Source organism: Podarcis pityusensis (assembly GCF_964106645.2).
Source record: "Podarcis pityusensis genome assembly, chromosome: 15".
In the NCBI taxonomy this organism is placed as follows: domain Eukaryota; kingdom Metazoa; phylum Chordata; class Lepidosauria; order Squamata; family Lacertidae; genus Podarcis; species Podarcis pityusensis.
In genome coordinates this window covers 32,751,714-32,768,958 of record NC_138040.1, presented here as the reverse complement: position 1 = coordinate 32,768,958, position 17,245 = coordinate 32,751,714, and the positions used below count along the sequence as shown (strand labels likewise).

Below are 17,245 nucleotides of genomic sequence, written 5' to 3'. Positions count from 1 at the left end.
ATTCAAGAAATCCCAGGAAGCTGTTGTTAAAGTGCCAACATCTTAGGATGCACATTTCCATAAAACGTAACAGCTTTTATAAATAAATCTTGCATAGTCTTTATGTGAAAATCAGGGATAAAAAGCAACCTCCATTTGAAAGCCCCTAAAATGCATAGGTGTAGTAAGCAACTGGAGCAGACTCAATCCCAAAGCTCACTTTATTCTCCTTTCCCCGGTTTACTACCTGTTATTGTTCCGACAGTTCCGGCAGTTCGCGCATTCTGAAGGGTCTGTCTGAGGCATAGCTGTGTATACACCACCACCCTAGATAAATTGGGGGTTTGGGATGGGGAGAGAATAACAAATCAGAATAAATTCAAGCCCTTAAGCATGCCATCTGTTACATTTAACAACAACAACAAGATTCTATTCTAATTTGTAATGAAGTTTGGCATTCATCAAAAAGACAGAGCGCACAGTATTGCAAAATTTGTTTTGTAAAGCCTAACTTTCAGCATGTATGCCACAGCAAAAACTAACAGCTGTAGCTTGCCCACGTATGTTGTAATTTCCTTGGCTCTGTTTTCAGCCTGTAGTGCCCAACTCAAATTTGACAAAACTGAAAATGCTTCACACACAGATGAGACATGAAAGTAATTTCCTTTCCAATACAGACTTTTGTCTGCTTGTGGAGACAAGATATACATGTGGCTAGTATGATGAATACATCTGACTGATTTTCTTGGAATTAATCTGATTAGATCAGCTTGTTTCACCAAACTCAGTTTTGAAATGTTCTTTATTTTCACAGATGCAATAATTCACCAGCCAAGAGTGATTTGGGGTTTGGGGGTGAGAGGGATTTTGAATTGTTGGTTTTGGCTGCAGAATCCTTTACAAATAAAAATGCTAAGATTAACACATACCTCACTGCTGAATGCAAGGGAGATGCAGGTTTGAGGAATATTTGAAAATGAGGTAGTACAGGTGGCAATAAAAATCTGTATTTAACTACTCAAGACTGTGAAAGACCATTTTACATCCAAGACTCAAACTCTACTGAACAAATCTTTCTGTCCAGTATTTGACTATGAAGACATCCAAAGCAAAACTCCTCCTGTACACTAGTTCTAAGTTGCCACATTTGCTCAACGCAATAAATTTGCTCACCAGTAAATCATGGTTCTCTGTGTAGGTCGAGGGCCTTAAAAGAACGTACTATATAGCCACACAAAATTCCAATTTCATACTCCAATTTAGCCCTGGTGTGTTGTTTCAAGATGAAGAGGACAAATTAGAATATTATAGGCAGATTCTCACTTTGATATTATGGATGGGGCAAGTACAACAGACACATGGCTCTCATTAAGTTGAAGAGTGTCTCTCTCTAAATGTCAGTATGCAGCCCTTTGAAATAAACAAAACCAGTGAATAAGAAAAGGCCTTTGCTTTGGATTATTTTATAGGCATGCATGCTGAACTACAGATTTCATATTTAGTTTAAAAGTACTACAGTGGACGCTTGGGTTGCGAACATGATCCGTGCGGAAGGCACGTTCGCAACCCGCAGCGCCGCATCTGCGCACGAGGGGGTCGCGTTTCGGAACTTATGTGTATGCGCAAAGTGCGATTTAGTGCTTCTGCGCATGCGCCGAAACCTGGAATAAACCGTTCCGGTACTTCCGGGTTTGGGGTGGTGCACAACCCGAAAACACACAACCTGTAACCCGAAGTATGACTGTATTTTTATTAAGAATGTAAATGTCAAAGTGAGAATCAGGCCTTAGACAAGCATCTAAAAGAAAACTGGTTAACACCTGTTTTAGGTTTGTGTCCCTGGAATACCCCTATATAGACAATAGACAATTGTTCTGTTTAGGTTCACATAGTCTGGATATATCCATCACTTACAGAATTCTTATAGAATCGTGTTTTGATACTTGTAAAATCAGTGTTTGGGTTGGCTTTTTAGAAAGAATGAGAACTTAGGAGTTTAAGAGTGCTGGAAAAAGAAATAAGATAAGGCAAGGTTATCTGAAGTGGCAACTCTTGCTTGAGCAGCAATCTGTTTCTCCCTAAAATGAAGCTCTTGTGTTCAGTTACCAAAAACAAACACTAGTCCTATATTCCCCACTACCCTCAGAAGTATACTTACTCAAAAAAATTGAACACATTATTTGTTTCCCCATAAAATATTCAAAACGTTTTGAGCAGGACTAGTGTTAAAAAAAAATTAGTATTTAGATAATTCCTTGGGGAAACAAATGAATATTTTTTTCATAATACATGGGCCTAATCACAATCATTCTTAATAATTTCAACCCAAGTCTCAAACATTCAGAATGCAGATAGACTTATGGTGTGTCAGAGCAGGACCAGGAGGAGGGATTTTCTGATTTATTAACCTAAAGTTTTGGCACACTGTAATGTAATAAAGTGCACTGCTTAAAAGTTAAACCTGAAATGGGGCTGTAGTAACAGCCTGGTCATAAAGCTAAAGGTTCTGGCACAATTAATGGAAGAATGTGAAAAGTCTCCAATAAGATCACAAAAATCTCCAAGCAATGTAAGTGAGTGGAAGGGTATCCAATGTGTAACTGCCATTATTACTGTGACGTAGAGCTAAACTGAGAATGCCTGAGGAATAATTCCACCCAAGCACCTTCATCAAAGTTGGGCTGACAGCCTTCAAGAACAAAAAAAACCAACAAAGCAGAATAGTACATGGGAAACTACACTAATGCAAGTTACCTCTATCTATCTATATGCTGGTTCACACATAAAAAATCACCATTGATGACATGCACATATATAATATAAAAATAGATCACTAAAAGCACAACTTTCTTCAACCAAGTCTAACGCAAAACTTTTCAATGGTGTTTGTTCATCCCATCAGGTTCACACATGCATGCATAACATCTTTATTCTGAAAAACTTGGCAGAGTCACAAGAAATGATGAGAACTGAAAGACAGCATATTTGCTATGCTTGATCTTTTAGCCAACCTTTTTGAGCCTCTCTGTAATCACCAGGTTAGCAAAACATTAATATTGGGTGTTAAAAATGCTGTTTAAAAATGAAGATTCTAACCCCTAACAGTGCAGTAAAAGCTCATGGGTTATGTAAAAAAGGGGGTTGGGTGGGGATAGAGTTCACAAACAAATCCATATATTCAGATTCAAAATATAAAATTAACTGAGATGTATGGAGATGTCATTTGAAATACATGTGCAGTTCTCTTGTAGGGGTCTGAAATGATTAATTTTAATGTAACATACTTCTATGAGGTTACTTCCTGCAAGTTAAGATTCAAAAAGCATGCCATGTTGTGGAATTTTCAACATATTTTTGTTAAGTGCTGAATGCTTTCCATTTCCTAAGATTTCATTTCGTATTATGTTCAAGAAACAGACCTCTAACATCTAGGGCTTACTTACATTTCCGAGGTGGTGGGTGTGTTCATATTCCATGTGCGCTCTGGACAGGGAATTAGTGTGCCTTGGATAAACAACAGTTCCTCCATTTACAGCACCATTCATGATTCCATTCATTCCATTAGGAACCTTGTGATGGAGGTGAAGGCAACCATTATTATGGTTTCCATTACTGATAAAGTTTCCATGTATGCTGCCATTGATACGACTTGTGCCTGGTAATGTTGTGTACTCAACCATTTGCCCATTGATATCAGCACGTTGGTAAAGGTAACCAGGAGGGTCATACTCTGCAAGAGTGAGGATTGGGAGAAAATGCTTAACACTTCAACTCTTAAACATGTTTTTTATCTGAAAAGGTTACAGATGAAAATGTTTTATAGCTGGCTGTTCATGGTAGAGTTTACACCCCTAGCACTACAATGCCTTAAGCCCTTTACAAATTGTAAAGCATGTTACAATCTGACTAACAGAGTTCAGATAGCAGATTACCACCACTGATTATTAAGGGGCTAACACAGATTACATGTTTTGCATATTTACCACTGTTTGGGGAATCTGACAGCTTTTGTGGCATAAAGACACTTATTTTATTCCACCAGCACTATTCTTAACAATGCAATATAGATTGTTCTGTCAGATCTATAGTTATAAGACCCAAGTAAAATTGCTATTATTATTTTATTTATTTATATCCCACATTTTCCCCGGACCAAGACACAATTGCTATACCTTATGAACATTTAGAATACCAAAAGTGTAGGAAGAGGAAGCATCTCCCTTTCCCAGCTGAAGATTTCAAAGAAGACTGTAACTATGTATGTTGGCCATTAACTTTCTCTACCAATATCCTTTGAAAGTGAAAATATAAAGTTCTCCTAGAATACATTTCTATTACTAAGTTGGAATGGAAAGTGAAGGCACGGAGTTAGGCTCTAATCTCTATGTTTCATAAGAAGAATAAAGCACTTTTTCAAATTTGTTCCCCTCCGTTACTCAGTGGTGATCATAACAGCAACTGAAATTCATAGTAAATGTTGTGGTGTTAGGTTACTTGGCAACAATATTGTTTCATTAGGTTTGGTCCAGCAGAGGACATGAAGAATATTAGAATTAACCTACTCTGCATGGCAATTTGCTGGCGATTCTTCCACAAGCACATAGCAATGAAGGCTATCAGAATAAGCACCATCACTCCAAGGACACAGCCCACAATCAGGTATAACATGTCACTGCTTCGGACGGGACCATTTGGTTGACCAGCATTACTCCCAACTCCACGATCAGGAGAATTTGGTGGTGTGCTAAGGTCCTTCACTGGGTATTCTGATGCTCCAGGTGTGCGCTTCACTAATGTGGAGGGAAGAGAGTATAAGATAAAACACACATTTAAAATAGCAAGTCTACAGACGTGTTATTAATTCTATAAGTCAATCAAGAGCTGCAACTACTGCAATTCAAAATGGCATAAAATATGATGGTAGAACATTTTTTATCATAAGTTACTCGATAATATATATTTGTTTTGGAATTTGTTTACCCTCAAGTCCACACATGTGTCACTGCTTTAGCTTCTTTCACACATAGGAATAATGAACATTACCAGAATGTAAAGTAGTTGACAAAAAAAGATAATGGGCCCATTTTTGTTGTCAAATATCAATGCTTATGGATGGCTTGAAATGAACACATACCAATACATTCTGGGACAGGTGTGCGTAAAATTTATTAAAGATCCTTCTTCTACCCTTACTAGTACCCCAAAATTTTATATTTTAAAACTGATCATAGTTTCAAACATAATTTGCTTTAAAAGAAATAAATTATTTATTGAACAACAAGGGTATTGGGTAGCTGATGATAAATCCTACGTGTCTTTCTGAACCGAGAAACTGAAGCCGTCGTTTTGTTTACAGCAACAACAAGCAGGAACATTAGATTGAGATAAAGTATGGGAAGATAGCACAGTTTTATGCATTGAATGAGAAGCTCTCTCAAGCACTGAGGTTTGGTTTTGATGGTAGCATGTGATTTCTAAAAGCCCATATTAGATTACATATAGTGTGCTGAGATGGAATATTTATTTTCATGAAGTCAAGAAACTAACTAAAACATCTGAAATATTGTGAAAAATATTTGAAAAGAAATGAATTCTTACATAAGTATGAAGATTAAAGGTAAAGGTAAAGGTACCCCTGACCGTTAGGTCCAGTCGCGGACAACTCTGGGGTTGCGCGCTCATCTCGCTCTATAGGCCGAGGGAGCTGGCGTTTGTCCGCAGACAGCTTCCGGGTCATGTGGCCAGCATGACTAAGCTGCTTCTGGCACACCAGAGCAGCGCATGGAAACGCCATTTACCTTCCTGCCGGAGCGGTACCTATTTATCTACTTGCACATTGATGTGCTTTCGAACTGCTAGGTGGGGGGGAGCTGAAACCGAACAATGGGAGCTTACCCCATTGCAGGGATTCGAACTGCTGACCTTCTGATCAGCAAGCCCTAGGCTCTGTGGTTTGGACCACAGTGCCACCCGCGTTCCAAGTATGAAGATTAGGGAACAGCAAATATATGGCCATTGGTTTAGTGACAGAAGAAAAATAACAGCTCCTGCTCACCTTTGGTCTCACAGATCATCACATTGCTGTAGTCACTTTCACCTCCTTCATTGTAGCACTGCATTTTAATATCATAAGATGTTTCAGGTTGCAGGTGACTTATCAAGTGCCATTGCTTTGTGCCTAGAAAGAAAAACATACAGACATGTAGCATGTTTGTTTCACAATTTGGAAAATATAAACCGAGCTAAAAAATGTAGGAACTGTCCTTACAATTTGAGGACAACAGGTAAAAAATAAATGACCCATTGCAATTAAGAGCTAGGATAGCAGGCCAAAATCAGTCTTACATACACAAATATGCATATAAGAATGTAATTTACTACTAATAAAATGTCTACAACCTTCCTGAACATGTTCGTCTCAAAGATGGAATGTAGCATCTATTTAACATAAAACCCTAAGGGCAAAGTCTGAATCAGACATGTAAATAAAACTGCAATAAGAAATATTTGGCAGAAAGTGGTTGTTTTAAACTTTGGAATTTGGCCAATACAAAGCAGTGTGCATGGACAGCCATGGATCACAACATGCTATGATCATAGAATGTCTTTCCTATAGAGACTCATCTAGCCCCATTGTTGATGACCTTCCACCATGCTATTAAGATCTGACTTAAAAAATAAATAAAAATAAAGAATGCAATAGGAGCCTGGTAGAAAGAGACACTGTACTTTTGACTGTAGGTCTTGCTGTTGATACAACTAATCACAATAAGATACAAAGAGTAACATGAACCACCTCCACCTTTGTTATAGCTTAAGCAAGACTAACACCATCTTGTTGCAGGCTGACACCATAATCATGTATTCTCATTGTAATCATGCTGAAATGCAAGCTTAAGCGAGGAACAGTGAAAAAGCAAACCACAAGAGGGTGTGTAAAGGGAAGTTTTAGGAGCATGCTAGGCCATGACATTTAAATGGAATAAACAGAAAAATGCCTAGCTAGCTGAAATGTTGAAGCATCTGTCTATGCAGTTAAGCTGGCGCTATCACACGCAAGATTGTATTACTGGGAGTCTTGCATGTCTAACCTATAAGTATAAAAACTGTGTGCAAACAGATAAGGGTTCAGCCTCTGATCACTTTTCTAATCGCTTGATGTTACCTTTCCTGCTCAAGTAAGAAATTAAATTTGCTTTTAGAGAATTATTGAGTGTCGCTTGTCATTTTGATAGTGAGTAAAGGACTCAGCTGTGCAAGGTGGGGTTTTCCCACAGCACTTTCCACCATGCTATTAAGACTTGACTTTTTAAAAAATAAAGCATGTGATAGGAGCCTGGTAGAAAGAGAAACTGTACTTTTGTCTGTAGGTCTTCTGTTGATACAACAAATCATATGATAAAAGGAGTAACGTTCTGCTAGCCACCTTAGGGTGCGTGTATCTTTTTAAAGGCAGAAAAGTGTAGACATCACAAAAAGACTTGAAGCCACTCAATTCTATACTTAAGTCTAAGAACATACTCCAGAGAACCTGAGGAAAGCGTAAGTAGTTTACTAACAGCATGACTAGCACAAGCTGCAGACAATTTTTATGTACTATGAAAACATATGAGGTAAAAAGGCCTTTGATATTCAGCATTGGAAATTCTAATCCAAACAAGTTCATTTAAGAGAATGATTTTACTGTGTCTGGCTGAAAGTCAATTTTTCGTTTAGACACCACCTGGTGTTTTCTCCATACTCATAAATCACTTTCAGTCTGTATGCTCACCCTTATGACAAGTTTTAATAAAGAGGAACCCACTATATTATAATTAAGATGGTTTAGATATGCCTAATGCTTCTTAAATGTCGACATCGTGGTCTGTTTCTGCTGGGACTACTTCCACCTAGAACACAGACAGATCTATAAGCTACAGCCTTCACAGGGAAGAATAGTATCAAGACGCTACTGTATTTCAACAGCACCCAAGTAGGGGTGCTATTTACACAATAACCCAATGCTCTTCTTTGCTCCACTTAGAAAGGTGGAAGTAAAGCAGGATCGTTTCAGTTGGTGCTTCCCCTGATCTCCACATACAGTCCGACAAAGGTGAAAATGGGCCTTTATGTGCACAGATGCTTCGGCACAACCTGAAACATTGATCAATCACGGATCTCAACTGCATGGAAGGCTCCAGACATGTACACGCACAGACACCTAATTTTCACCTTTGCTTCAATGCATAGAGCTTGAGCCAGCCAGTGTAATTCTGCTTCCCCTCAAAATCACACTCCAGGTGTGAATCACATGCATATACAACTATTGTCCCTACTGAAAGACTGAACCGACAAGAGAATAGCACTGTTGTACAATATAGCCTGCCAATATCTGAAAGTCTGTGTGTTTAACTGCTTTGCTGAAGAGCCTTAGAGGTGACTGTTTCAAACAAATCATAGTTCATTTATGTTTGCAGCTTATATCCTCAAAAATGAATACAGGCTGAAGCAGCAGACTAGCTTTTCCCCAGGAACTCAGTTTTTCAAATCTTTCTAAGCTCCATCTTCTCATTACACCTCAAGCATCCTTTTAGTAATTACATCAGGCTTTAGATTTTCCCTTCAAACGTTTACTAGAATTGGAATCAGTACAAATATTTTAACTCTGTTCCCATATATTGAAGCAAGGAAAATGTAAGCAACTGTTATCTGAATTCACCTTGAGTTTTTGACACTATTTCCATGAACCAAGTATGGAATGCAAAATTTCAGCACAGGAGACAACAGAAGATTTGGTGGTGCTTTTGTTGAACAAGCAGAAAGACAAAAACTACTGACTACATAATGAAGAACCAAATGCAAACATCAGGAACTTTAAAAATAAAATCAAGCTAGCACGTGGCAACATATACAGAAAAGGCATCAAAGTTTTGAGACAATCTCAGAAAGACAAGACTGATCATGAAATGAAACCTCGGGCTACTAATGAAGTCACAACCATTGCAAAAACTTTACTACTGTTTGGAATTGAAAATCCTGTGTTGAAATTTACTTATGAAAGGTACAAAAAAAGAAAAAGAAAAATACAATGCAGCTGCAGTGATCCAAAATGCATGCACAAGAGATTCCCCTCTCTATATTTTCCTACATAACTAAGGCTAATTTGAATATTTAAATCAATAAGTAGTTGTGGCTATATAATGTAGTAAAGAAGAGTTTGATGTATAACATTTCTACCACTGTGCAAATTTCTGTTCAAGCTTTGGCACAGCAGAGCAGCTGCTAGTGGTTTCAGGCTTCCATTAAGATTTCAGAATGCATAAACCTGAAAATCAGGAACAAGCAAATTTCACAGCACAGCGGAGCTCACTTAAACATTTATAAACACAAATTCTGTCTACCAGAAAGGCTACAAGTGAAACACTGAACTTCTTCCAAGGTAATAGCTTAACCTCTCAGTTAACTACACTCATTACATAGGTGTTTAGCAGCCCTGTAGCATTGTAGAGCAATATTAATATAATAATAGATTCAAGCATGGCAACTTGTGGCAGCCATAGCCATTCTATGCAATTGTGAGAACAGGTTTAATCTTACATAAAATAATTTTAAGAGCTCATAGATGCACTAACAGGTGTTATCAGGAGAATTCTGTAGTTGTCAGTGCTCAACCAAATGCCTGTTCCTGCGTTAACGAATGTAATTGGTTTATATACTTTCCCACTCTACAGCTCATAAAAATTAAGACCTACAAATGGACCAAAATCCATCCAATAAAATCAGTTGCTTATATATTAGTGTTATGAGACTAAATCTGAGAAGCCAGTTCTTTTCCAGCTTCAAGCACATTTATTAACTTGAATTAAATAAAAGAACAATTGCAGTATAGAAAATTTTGCAGCTTATCTCAAATTTGTAACCTAAAAGTTAACAACATGGCATCTTTATAGTAATGGGACACTGAATTCAAAAAGTGAAGGATCTTTCATTCACATGAACAGCTTCCACACAATCCTGTTAGACCATAATGAGATTTATGGATCAAGTGCGAAATTTATTATGAGAACTAATACTCCACAAATATAGTCCCCACTGCAATTTCTGTGACAAGGGTTCAAGATCTGGCAGATAGTGACACAGGGAGGAAGAGATATTTGTTACAAACAACTATTAACCATTAGTTTGGTGTGGCTGCAACAGAGGCAAATGCAATTCTGGAGTGTACTAGTGAAAGTTCCTCTAGCAGAGAAGCTACTGACCATCTGGTACAAGACACTTAATGAAAACATGTTTATTCTAGTGCCTCAACTCTAGTTCACAAGAATCAGAAAGGGTTCTCACCCCCCCCCCCACATTACACTTTGGCTTTCTTAAATGTCACAAAGAGCACAGTCCCTTAGTCTATAGTAGAGAGTTGTCTATTTCTGTGATGTCTTTTTTTGATGTCTTTGTTATGTTTTCTTTACATTAGAACAGCATTTGGGTTGATGCTTTGGAGTGGGGAATAAGAAGTACTGTAACTGGAGCAATTCCTTGCATAATCAGAGTAATGTATCTTACCTTCCACAACATCCCTCTTGTAATCACTATCATTGTCACTATCTGTTGGCCGGTAATAAATATAAAATCCTTGGATGGGTGTGTTGTTGTTGCTTGAAGTGATATACTGGAAAAGAGATATTAAAACAACTAAAATTCCAGAACCACAGTCAACAAGGGATATATTTTCCTGGGGCGGGGGCTGAAAGACAATGTTAATGTAATGTGGGAAGAGAAATCGGAACAAAAGTGGGCTTTAAAACAGTGAGAAGTATTTTGTGAATACAGTTCTAGAATTTTAGCTAAAGCTATACTCTCATTATTGTTTAAAGGTTTTTATAATCTGGAACCATTCCATTCTGGGTTCAGACCAAATTAGCTTTGGTCACCTTGAGGGATGACCTTTATCAGGAGAAGGGCAGGAGTAATGTGACCCTGTTGCCTTTACACAACCCTTTGATATTATCAGCTATATGGTATCAGCCTAAATTGACACCATGACTTGGGTGTGGGATGCACTGTTTTGTTCTACCTGTGGAGTCAAATTCAGTGAGTGGCACTGGATAACTGTTCCTCAGGCCCCTAGCATCTGGTATTTAACATCAATGCATGAAGCTGTTGGGAGAGGTCATTAGGCTATCTGGCACACTGCGTCCTCAGTATGATGGTGATACTGTGCTCCAGTTCTCTGTAATATCTGAATCAGGTGTAACTGTTTAGGTCCTGGATCAATGCCTGGATGCAGTAGTGGGCTGGATGAGGATCAATAAACTAAAGCTGAGGCCCTGTGGGTAAGCGGTTCCTGGTTCTGGGAAACAGGAGAGTTGCATGTTCGGGATGGGGCTGCTTTTGTCTAAAGGAATAGGTATCTAGTCTGGGTTATACCTGAATCTATCACTGTCACTGGCGACTCAAGTAGGCTCCATGGCTATGAATGCCTTTTTATAGCTCTGGCTGGTATGTCAGCTATGACTGTTCTTAGAAAGGCACAACCTAAGCCAGTGACCCATGCCTTGGAAATTTTGAAATTGCAGTAATATAATGTATTCAATGTGGGGCTGCTCTGAAGACTGTTTCGAAAGTTGCAGCTGGTGTACAATGTGGTAACTTGGTTGCTCAGTGGAGCACCATACTGTGGGCATGTAACATCCCACTTGAAGAAACTGCACTGGCTTTCAGTTTGCTATTAAACAAAGTTTAAGGGTCTACTGCAATTTATAAAACCTTAAACAACTTGGAACCGGGTTACACAAAGGAATGCTTCCTCCCATATAGGCTTGTCCATGCAATGAGATGAGCTCTCTTATGCATCCTTCCAGCCTCCAGACCACCAGGAAAAGGGCTGTTGTGACGGTAGCACCTACTATGTGGAACAGCCTCCCTACAGAGCTACAGTAGGCACTATCTATATTATGTTTTGATGCAAGTTTTTAAAAGTACATGTTCACCAAGGCATTTTCCTGAGTGCAATACTGGTTGCTAATACTGACTGCACATACTCAGCATTTATACTGTGCATTTCAAGTGCTCACTGCTTTTCATACACAGCTTTTGGTTCCCAAAAGGTCAGTTTAGTATAATCCACTGATTTGTTGCTTTACAGAACAGACATTTGATCTAACGTGAGATGCAAGCAAAATCAATTTTTTTCATGGTGCACATAAATTGATACTTACAGTCCACTTTAACATGATCTGAGTGTCGCTGACCGCCTCAGTGTAAGCAATGTGTGGTCCTGTGACGGGTCGGTTGGAAAACCGATTGGTAAAGCCAGCTACCTGATAAGGCCGAGAGGCAGAACTTCGTGGGCTCTCCCCGTAGTTATTAATAGCAATCACACGAAACTTATATGCAGCTCCTTTCATATGGCAAAAAGAGAGAGAACTGAACATTAGATGAAAAGATAAAACCCAGCATTCTAGAAACATAGAACAGAAAGATCCAAATGACCCTTGTTGTAAGGTTATCTTATACTATTTTTCTCACTTACTATGCTGGACATCCCTTCCTGATAGAAAGATCCAATCTAGCCAAATACTGGATGAGATGTTATTTTCCACCAGAAAAGATATGGCAAGATGTGAGCACATGCCTGCTCTGTATACCAAGTTAGGAAAGTAAAAGCTGGTCAGTGACTTATTCTCATGCTTATTATGAAATTGCTGTTCAGATGCTTGACTAAAAAAGTTTGTGATAGTTAAGACACAAGGACTGCTAATTCCCCTGAATCTTATATAGCATTGGTGACATTAAAAGCAACATCTTCTAGTTTAACAGGATTTTAACTTGGCTACAGTGCAAATGCAGAAACGCATAATACTGATTGTGATCTCTCTTGAACAAAAAATGCATATTAATACCTGGATCCAAACTGCCAACTTCCACTGAAAGTTTGGAAGGGGAGATGTTATCAGCAGCAACCAGCCACTCACTGTTCCTGTTCATGCGTTTATATTCTACTTTAAAGGCAGTGATGGGTGATCCACCATTGGCACGTGGGATCCAAGTGACATAAACAGAAGTCTCTGATGCTGTGGAAATAGTAGGTCGATCTGGTGCCTCAGGTACTGAAATAGGAAATTGAGAAGGCTTCATAAAGATTTAGAATAGCTAGAAGCACTTGATTTCTCTACCCAGATTTTATTTAATAATGTGTTTCAGTCAAGTGAGAAAGAACATCCTCAAATGTGCATTAGTCTTAAGCCCAGAAAATCCTTTCTGAAATGCAAACATGGAAGATCATTTCAGTTTTCAAATATGGAGATAATTAAAGCTTCTTAGGGGAAAAAAAAAAGCTAATTTGGCAATGTAGTCTATTGTACACAGTCTACGTTATGCAAGAACACTGTATTATGTCAGCGCACACCAGTCCTGAAGTATTAGCACATCATCAGAAACCAAGAGAATTGCATAGCTTAATTCACAACCACAGAAATAGACAGGGTGATCTGCTGTGTCACTGCTACTTGGTACCAAACTGAAATGAACGTACTGCACAGAAACCTCACCATTTGCAGAACAGAAAGCCTACAATCTAAACTGAAATTCCTAGATACAGTAACTATAAGAATAAAGCCTTCATAAGTATCAAGAAGCTTTAAAACCTCTTAGAAACAAGTTAGCTAGCATTCAAAACCATGCAGATTATATTAATACTTACTGAACTCACTTGAAGTTAGACAGCAGTGGGAACAGAAAGAATGGAGAGAGGTGGTGTTAGTAAGTGTGATTATAACCATTCTGGCAGACATATCCTTCAGTCTTTACTTTATTGGTTCATACACTTAAACTACATAGAGTACAGCATAGAGAAATGGGATATAATTTGGAAGGGGAAGATACATAGTTTAACCACGAAAAGGTTATATATTCTTAAGGCTATTTTCCAGCTTGTCATCTTCTACCACATAGGACAGACAACACATGCAAGCGCCGGCACTTGACTATGTTGTTTCACATCAATTTAACTATGAAACGTTAAATTATTCTGTAAAATTTAGCAACTTGACAAAAGTGGTGGAACATACATTGGACTCATTTTTTAGTAAATGAGTAGGACATCTCTCACTAAATATAAATTCCATTAATCCTACCATCTCAACATGCAACCCAAAGACCAACACAAATAAAACATTTTGATTATACATTGGAACCCTCTTCATTACACAACAAATCATATAGGAAATCATGAGGGTAAATAAATCATGTAATGAGTGAAGAGTCCTACTTTCTAGAAGGTTTGGATGCACCAGAGAGCTCCCCCTGGGAATCAAGTTCCTGAATCCCCACACCTCAGCTGATGCACAGAGAGTTCATTCTTGAACAAACTCTGATGAATCAGGGGGACCAATGTATATCATCTGATGACATTATAATGTGTATACTCTGTCAAAGTTGGTCCACAAGGTGGGGGGCGACTAATTGGCAGATTAGATATTGCTTTCCAGCTGCAGGATTCAGTCACATCTCTATCTGCCTGGCACCTCACATCACATATGATGTCAGGTTTGGGGCAAGTGGATGTGGTTTGGCAAAGCTCCACAGACCAGAGGTTCTCTACCCCAATCTAGCCCACTGCAATCTACTCTGACTGGAAGCACTCTCCCAAAAGCAGAGGTCTTACCCAGCACTGCTACCCAAGATTTTTAACTCGATGTAGAAGCTGCCTTATACCACATCAGACTATTGAACATCTAGCCCAGTACTGCCCACACTGAGCAGTGACAATTTCCCAGGTTCTCAGTCTTTCATAATCTGCTACCAGATTTTTGTTTTAACTGAAGATGCCAGGGATTGAATTTGGATCCTCTTCATGCAAAGCATGCATTCTGCAATGAGCTACGGGGCCTTCCCAATTCCACAAACAGTTTAGTGCTCAGTCAGAAAAGTCACAAATTGAACACTTACACATAAATGACCTGAAAATCAGATGAACAGCCAGAGAACATTCAGGAGGGTTTCCACCCACACCCCAAACCATAATGTACGCTGCAGTATAAAATGCACAGACAAAAATCTGAATGGTAACACCTACCTCCACTATGTCGAGATGAATCTGGAAGGACCACTCCAAAATTGTTGGTTGCCCCTTCTTGAATGACAGAGTGCTTAGGAATACCAACTGGTTGAGAGGGAGCCTGTGCATTTTTTGAGGAGGAGGTTCTTTCTAAAAGAGAATTATGTGCTCAGTGAGTGGAAGAAACCTTGCTAGTCAGTCAATATCCTCTCCTATGGCATGTTTTGAACCAAGTAGTAAAGGTTTATAATCACACACGTCCCACACAATTTTTATGCCATTTGAGAACAGCTTTCTGCCCCATGGAAATAGGCAGCAATACTATTGAACCTAAATGATATTTACACTACAGAAATCCCACTAAAACTGAATGTGCCATGCTACTGATGGTACATCAGTTTAGCCTTTGCTATAGGACAGCCCAAATCTGCAAGTCTGTTTCAATGGAACTTTGGGAAGTTCCCAAGGAAAGCGTATTCTCATTGTGAAGAGATCCTAAAGTGCCCTTCTATGTATGAAAGAGCACAGCCTCCCAATAATGCAAGAAAGGTGATTTTGCCAATCTGCCTTCATTCTGCAGCCAGCCAGCCAACTTTCAATACTGTTCCCAAGGGACCCCCACTCTACCGGAGTAAATCTTCCTAGGTGCTAAAGAGGAGAGGAGAAATTTGCAAAAATCATCTTCCTCCCCTTATATCAGCAAGTGCTGACATTGTTCTGTGAATGGAAGATCACTCATAGAATCTCAGGGTTCTACTCAGACTGCAGATCTATGTTCAATTCCTGAATCCTGGTTCAGAGCAAGTACTGGACATGGAGTTCCAATGAGACTGCAGCCACTATCTTTGTTTTTTTTATGGGTATTATAGGTCTCTGCAAATGGGAACTTTAGAAAAAAGCCCATCAACTGCAATGTATTTTGAGTACACGCTTAGTTACCTTTGCTAGTACGGAAAGTAAGCATGGAAGGCTGGCCTTCACCGGCCACATTTCTGGCTACCATCAAGACTTCATAGAGACTGGAAGGTTCCAGTTCTGAGAGAGAAAGTTCATTTTCGCTTCCAGGGACACGAACTGTATTCCAGTTGGTAACATTGAGATTATCATCCAACTGCAAAAAGGAATCACAAGAGGCTAAGAGCAAATAAACCCCTATCTGAATCTGCTGCAGTTAAATACAGGAAAGGCAAGTCTAAACATAATACCTTAGTTATTTCACTATAAGAAAGTGAAAACAAGTAACTGATGTGAAAGAGTTTTCTTAATGACTTTTCCTGCAAAGCTTACAGCAAGCTTTAGGAGCAGAGACTTGAATGCACTGGGACATGGAGTTTCCTAATCTTGCTAGGGTTTTCTCCACGAGCATCTGGGCAGTATTTAAATTGGGAGGTTAAATTAGAAACTCCCAAGGCTCTATTTCATGTTGCCAGTAGCAAAAGAACCTGAAACCTCTGCATTCCTAAATAGCTACCTACATATCCAGATGGATATATCTCTCTTTGGCCTAATATTATCATCAAATACCAGAGTTCTGTACTGTGTGTGTGTGTGTGTTTGTGTGTGTGTGTGTGTGTGTGTGTGTGTGTTTAACATAAGCCCTGTTCATTACTAAAAATGATGGCAGTCCAACTCAGCCAATTTTCAAAAAAAAGGAAGTGCAAAGTTTATCAAATATAATGCAATTTGAATAAGTACCTTGCGATATTTCACAAAATAGGCATTAATTGGCTGACCACCATCTTTTCCAGGGCGCCATACCAGATTGTACTGATCTGGTTTAAGAGTCTGTGGAGGACTGAGAATGATTGGAGCTTCTGGTGGAGAAATGCCACTGGATGTTTTTTCTGTAGCGACTTCTTCAGTAAGAATCTCTGTTGGAGATGAACTTTGAAGGCCCGTAACTGAATCATAATCTCCATCTCCTTCATCACTCTGGGCAATTTCCACAGGAGCAATTTCTTCTGCTTTTGTACTAGCTTCATAGGAATCTACAGAAGGAAGTTGAAGGTTAGAGATATGCAGTGCTAGAAAAAGAGGTGCCAGAACTCTCCATGAATGCTTCCCTTAATCTCTTATAAGGGCAATGGTGTCTACCTGAGAGATGCCTGAACTGAGTTCTGGTGAGTTGTGGCTGAAAAAAAGCCCTGGAGATATGCATGGATTCCAAATATTATTGGTTTACAACTGCCATCAGCCCCAGCCAATAGCCAATGGCTAGGGGTGATGGAAGTT

At 39.0% G+C, this 17,245-nt stretch overlaps 1 protein-coding gene across 4 annotated transcripts in view; it reads right to left on the bottom strand.

Moving 5' to 3' along the window:
- CDON (cell adhesion associated, oncogene regulated) overlaps positions 1 to 17,245 on the bottom strand; it is a 116,372-nt gene that overhangs the window by 10,201 nt on the left and 88,926 nt on the right. For all 4 annotated transcript variants that reach the window (XM_080982331.1, XM_080982330.1, XM_080982333.1 and 1 more), the window contains 10 exons: positions 16,709 to 17,001; positions 15,953 to 16,124; positions 15,032 to 15,163; positions 12,858 to 13,064; positions 12,174 to 12,355; positions 10,519 to 10,624; positions 6,035 to 6,157; positions 4,542 to 4,769; positions 3,423 to 3,709; positions 227 to 306 (listed from right to left, as the gene is read on the bottom strand). In XM_080982331.1, the coding sequence (XP_080838457.1) occupies positions 227 to 306; positions 3,423 to 3,709; positions 4,542 to 4,769; positions 6,035 to 6,157; positions 10,519 to 10,624; positions 12,174 to 12,355; positions 12,858 to 13,064; positions 15,032 to 15,163; positions 15,953 to 16,124; positions 16,709 to 17,001 (1,810 nt within the window). The remainder of the gene's footprint in view (positions 1 to 226; positions 307 to 3,422; positions 3,710 to 4,541; positions 4,770 to 6,034; positions 6,158 to 10,518; positions 10,625 to 12,173; positions 12,356 to 12,857; positions 13,065 to 15,031; positions 15,164 to 15,952; positions 16,125 to 16,708; positions 17,002 to 17,245) is intronic.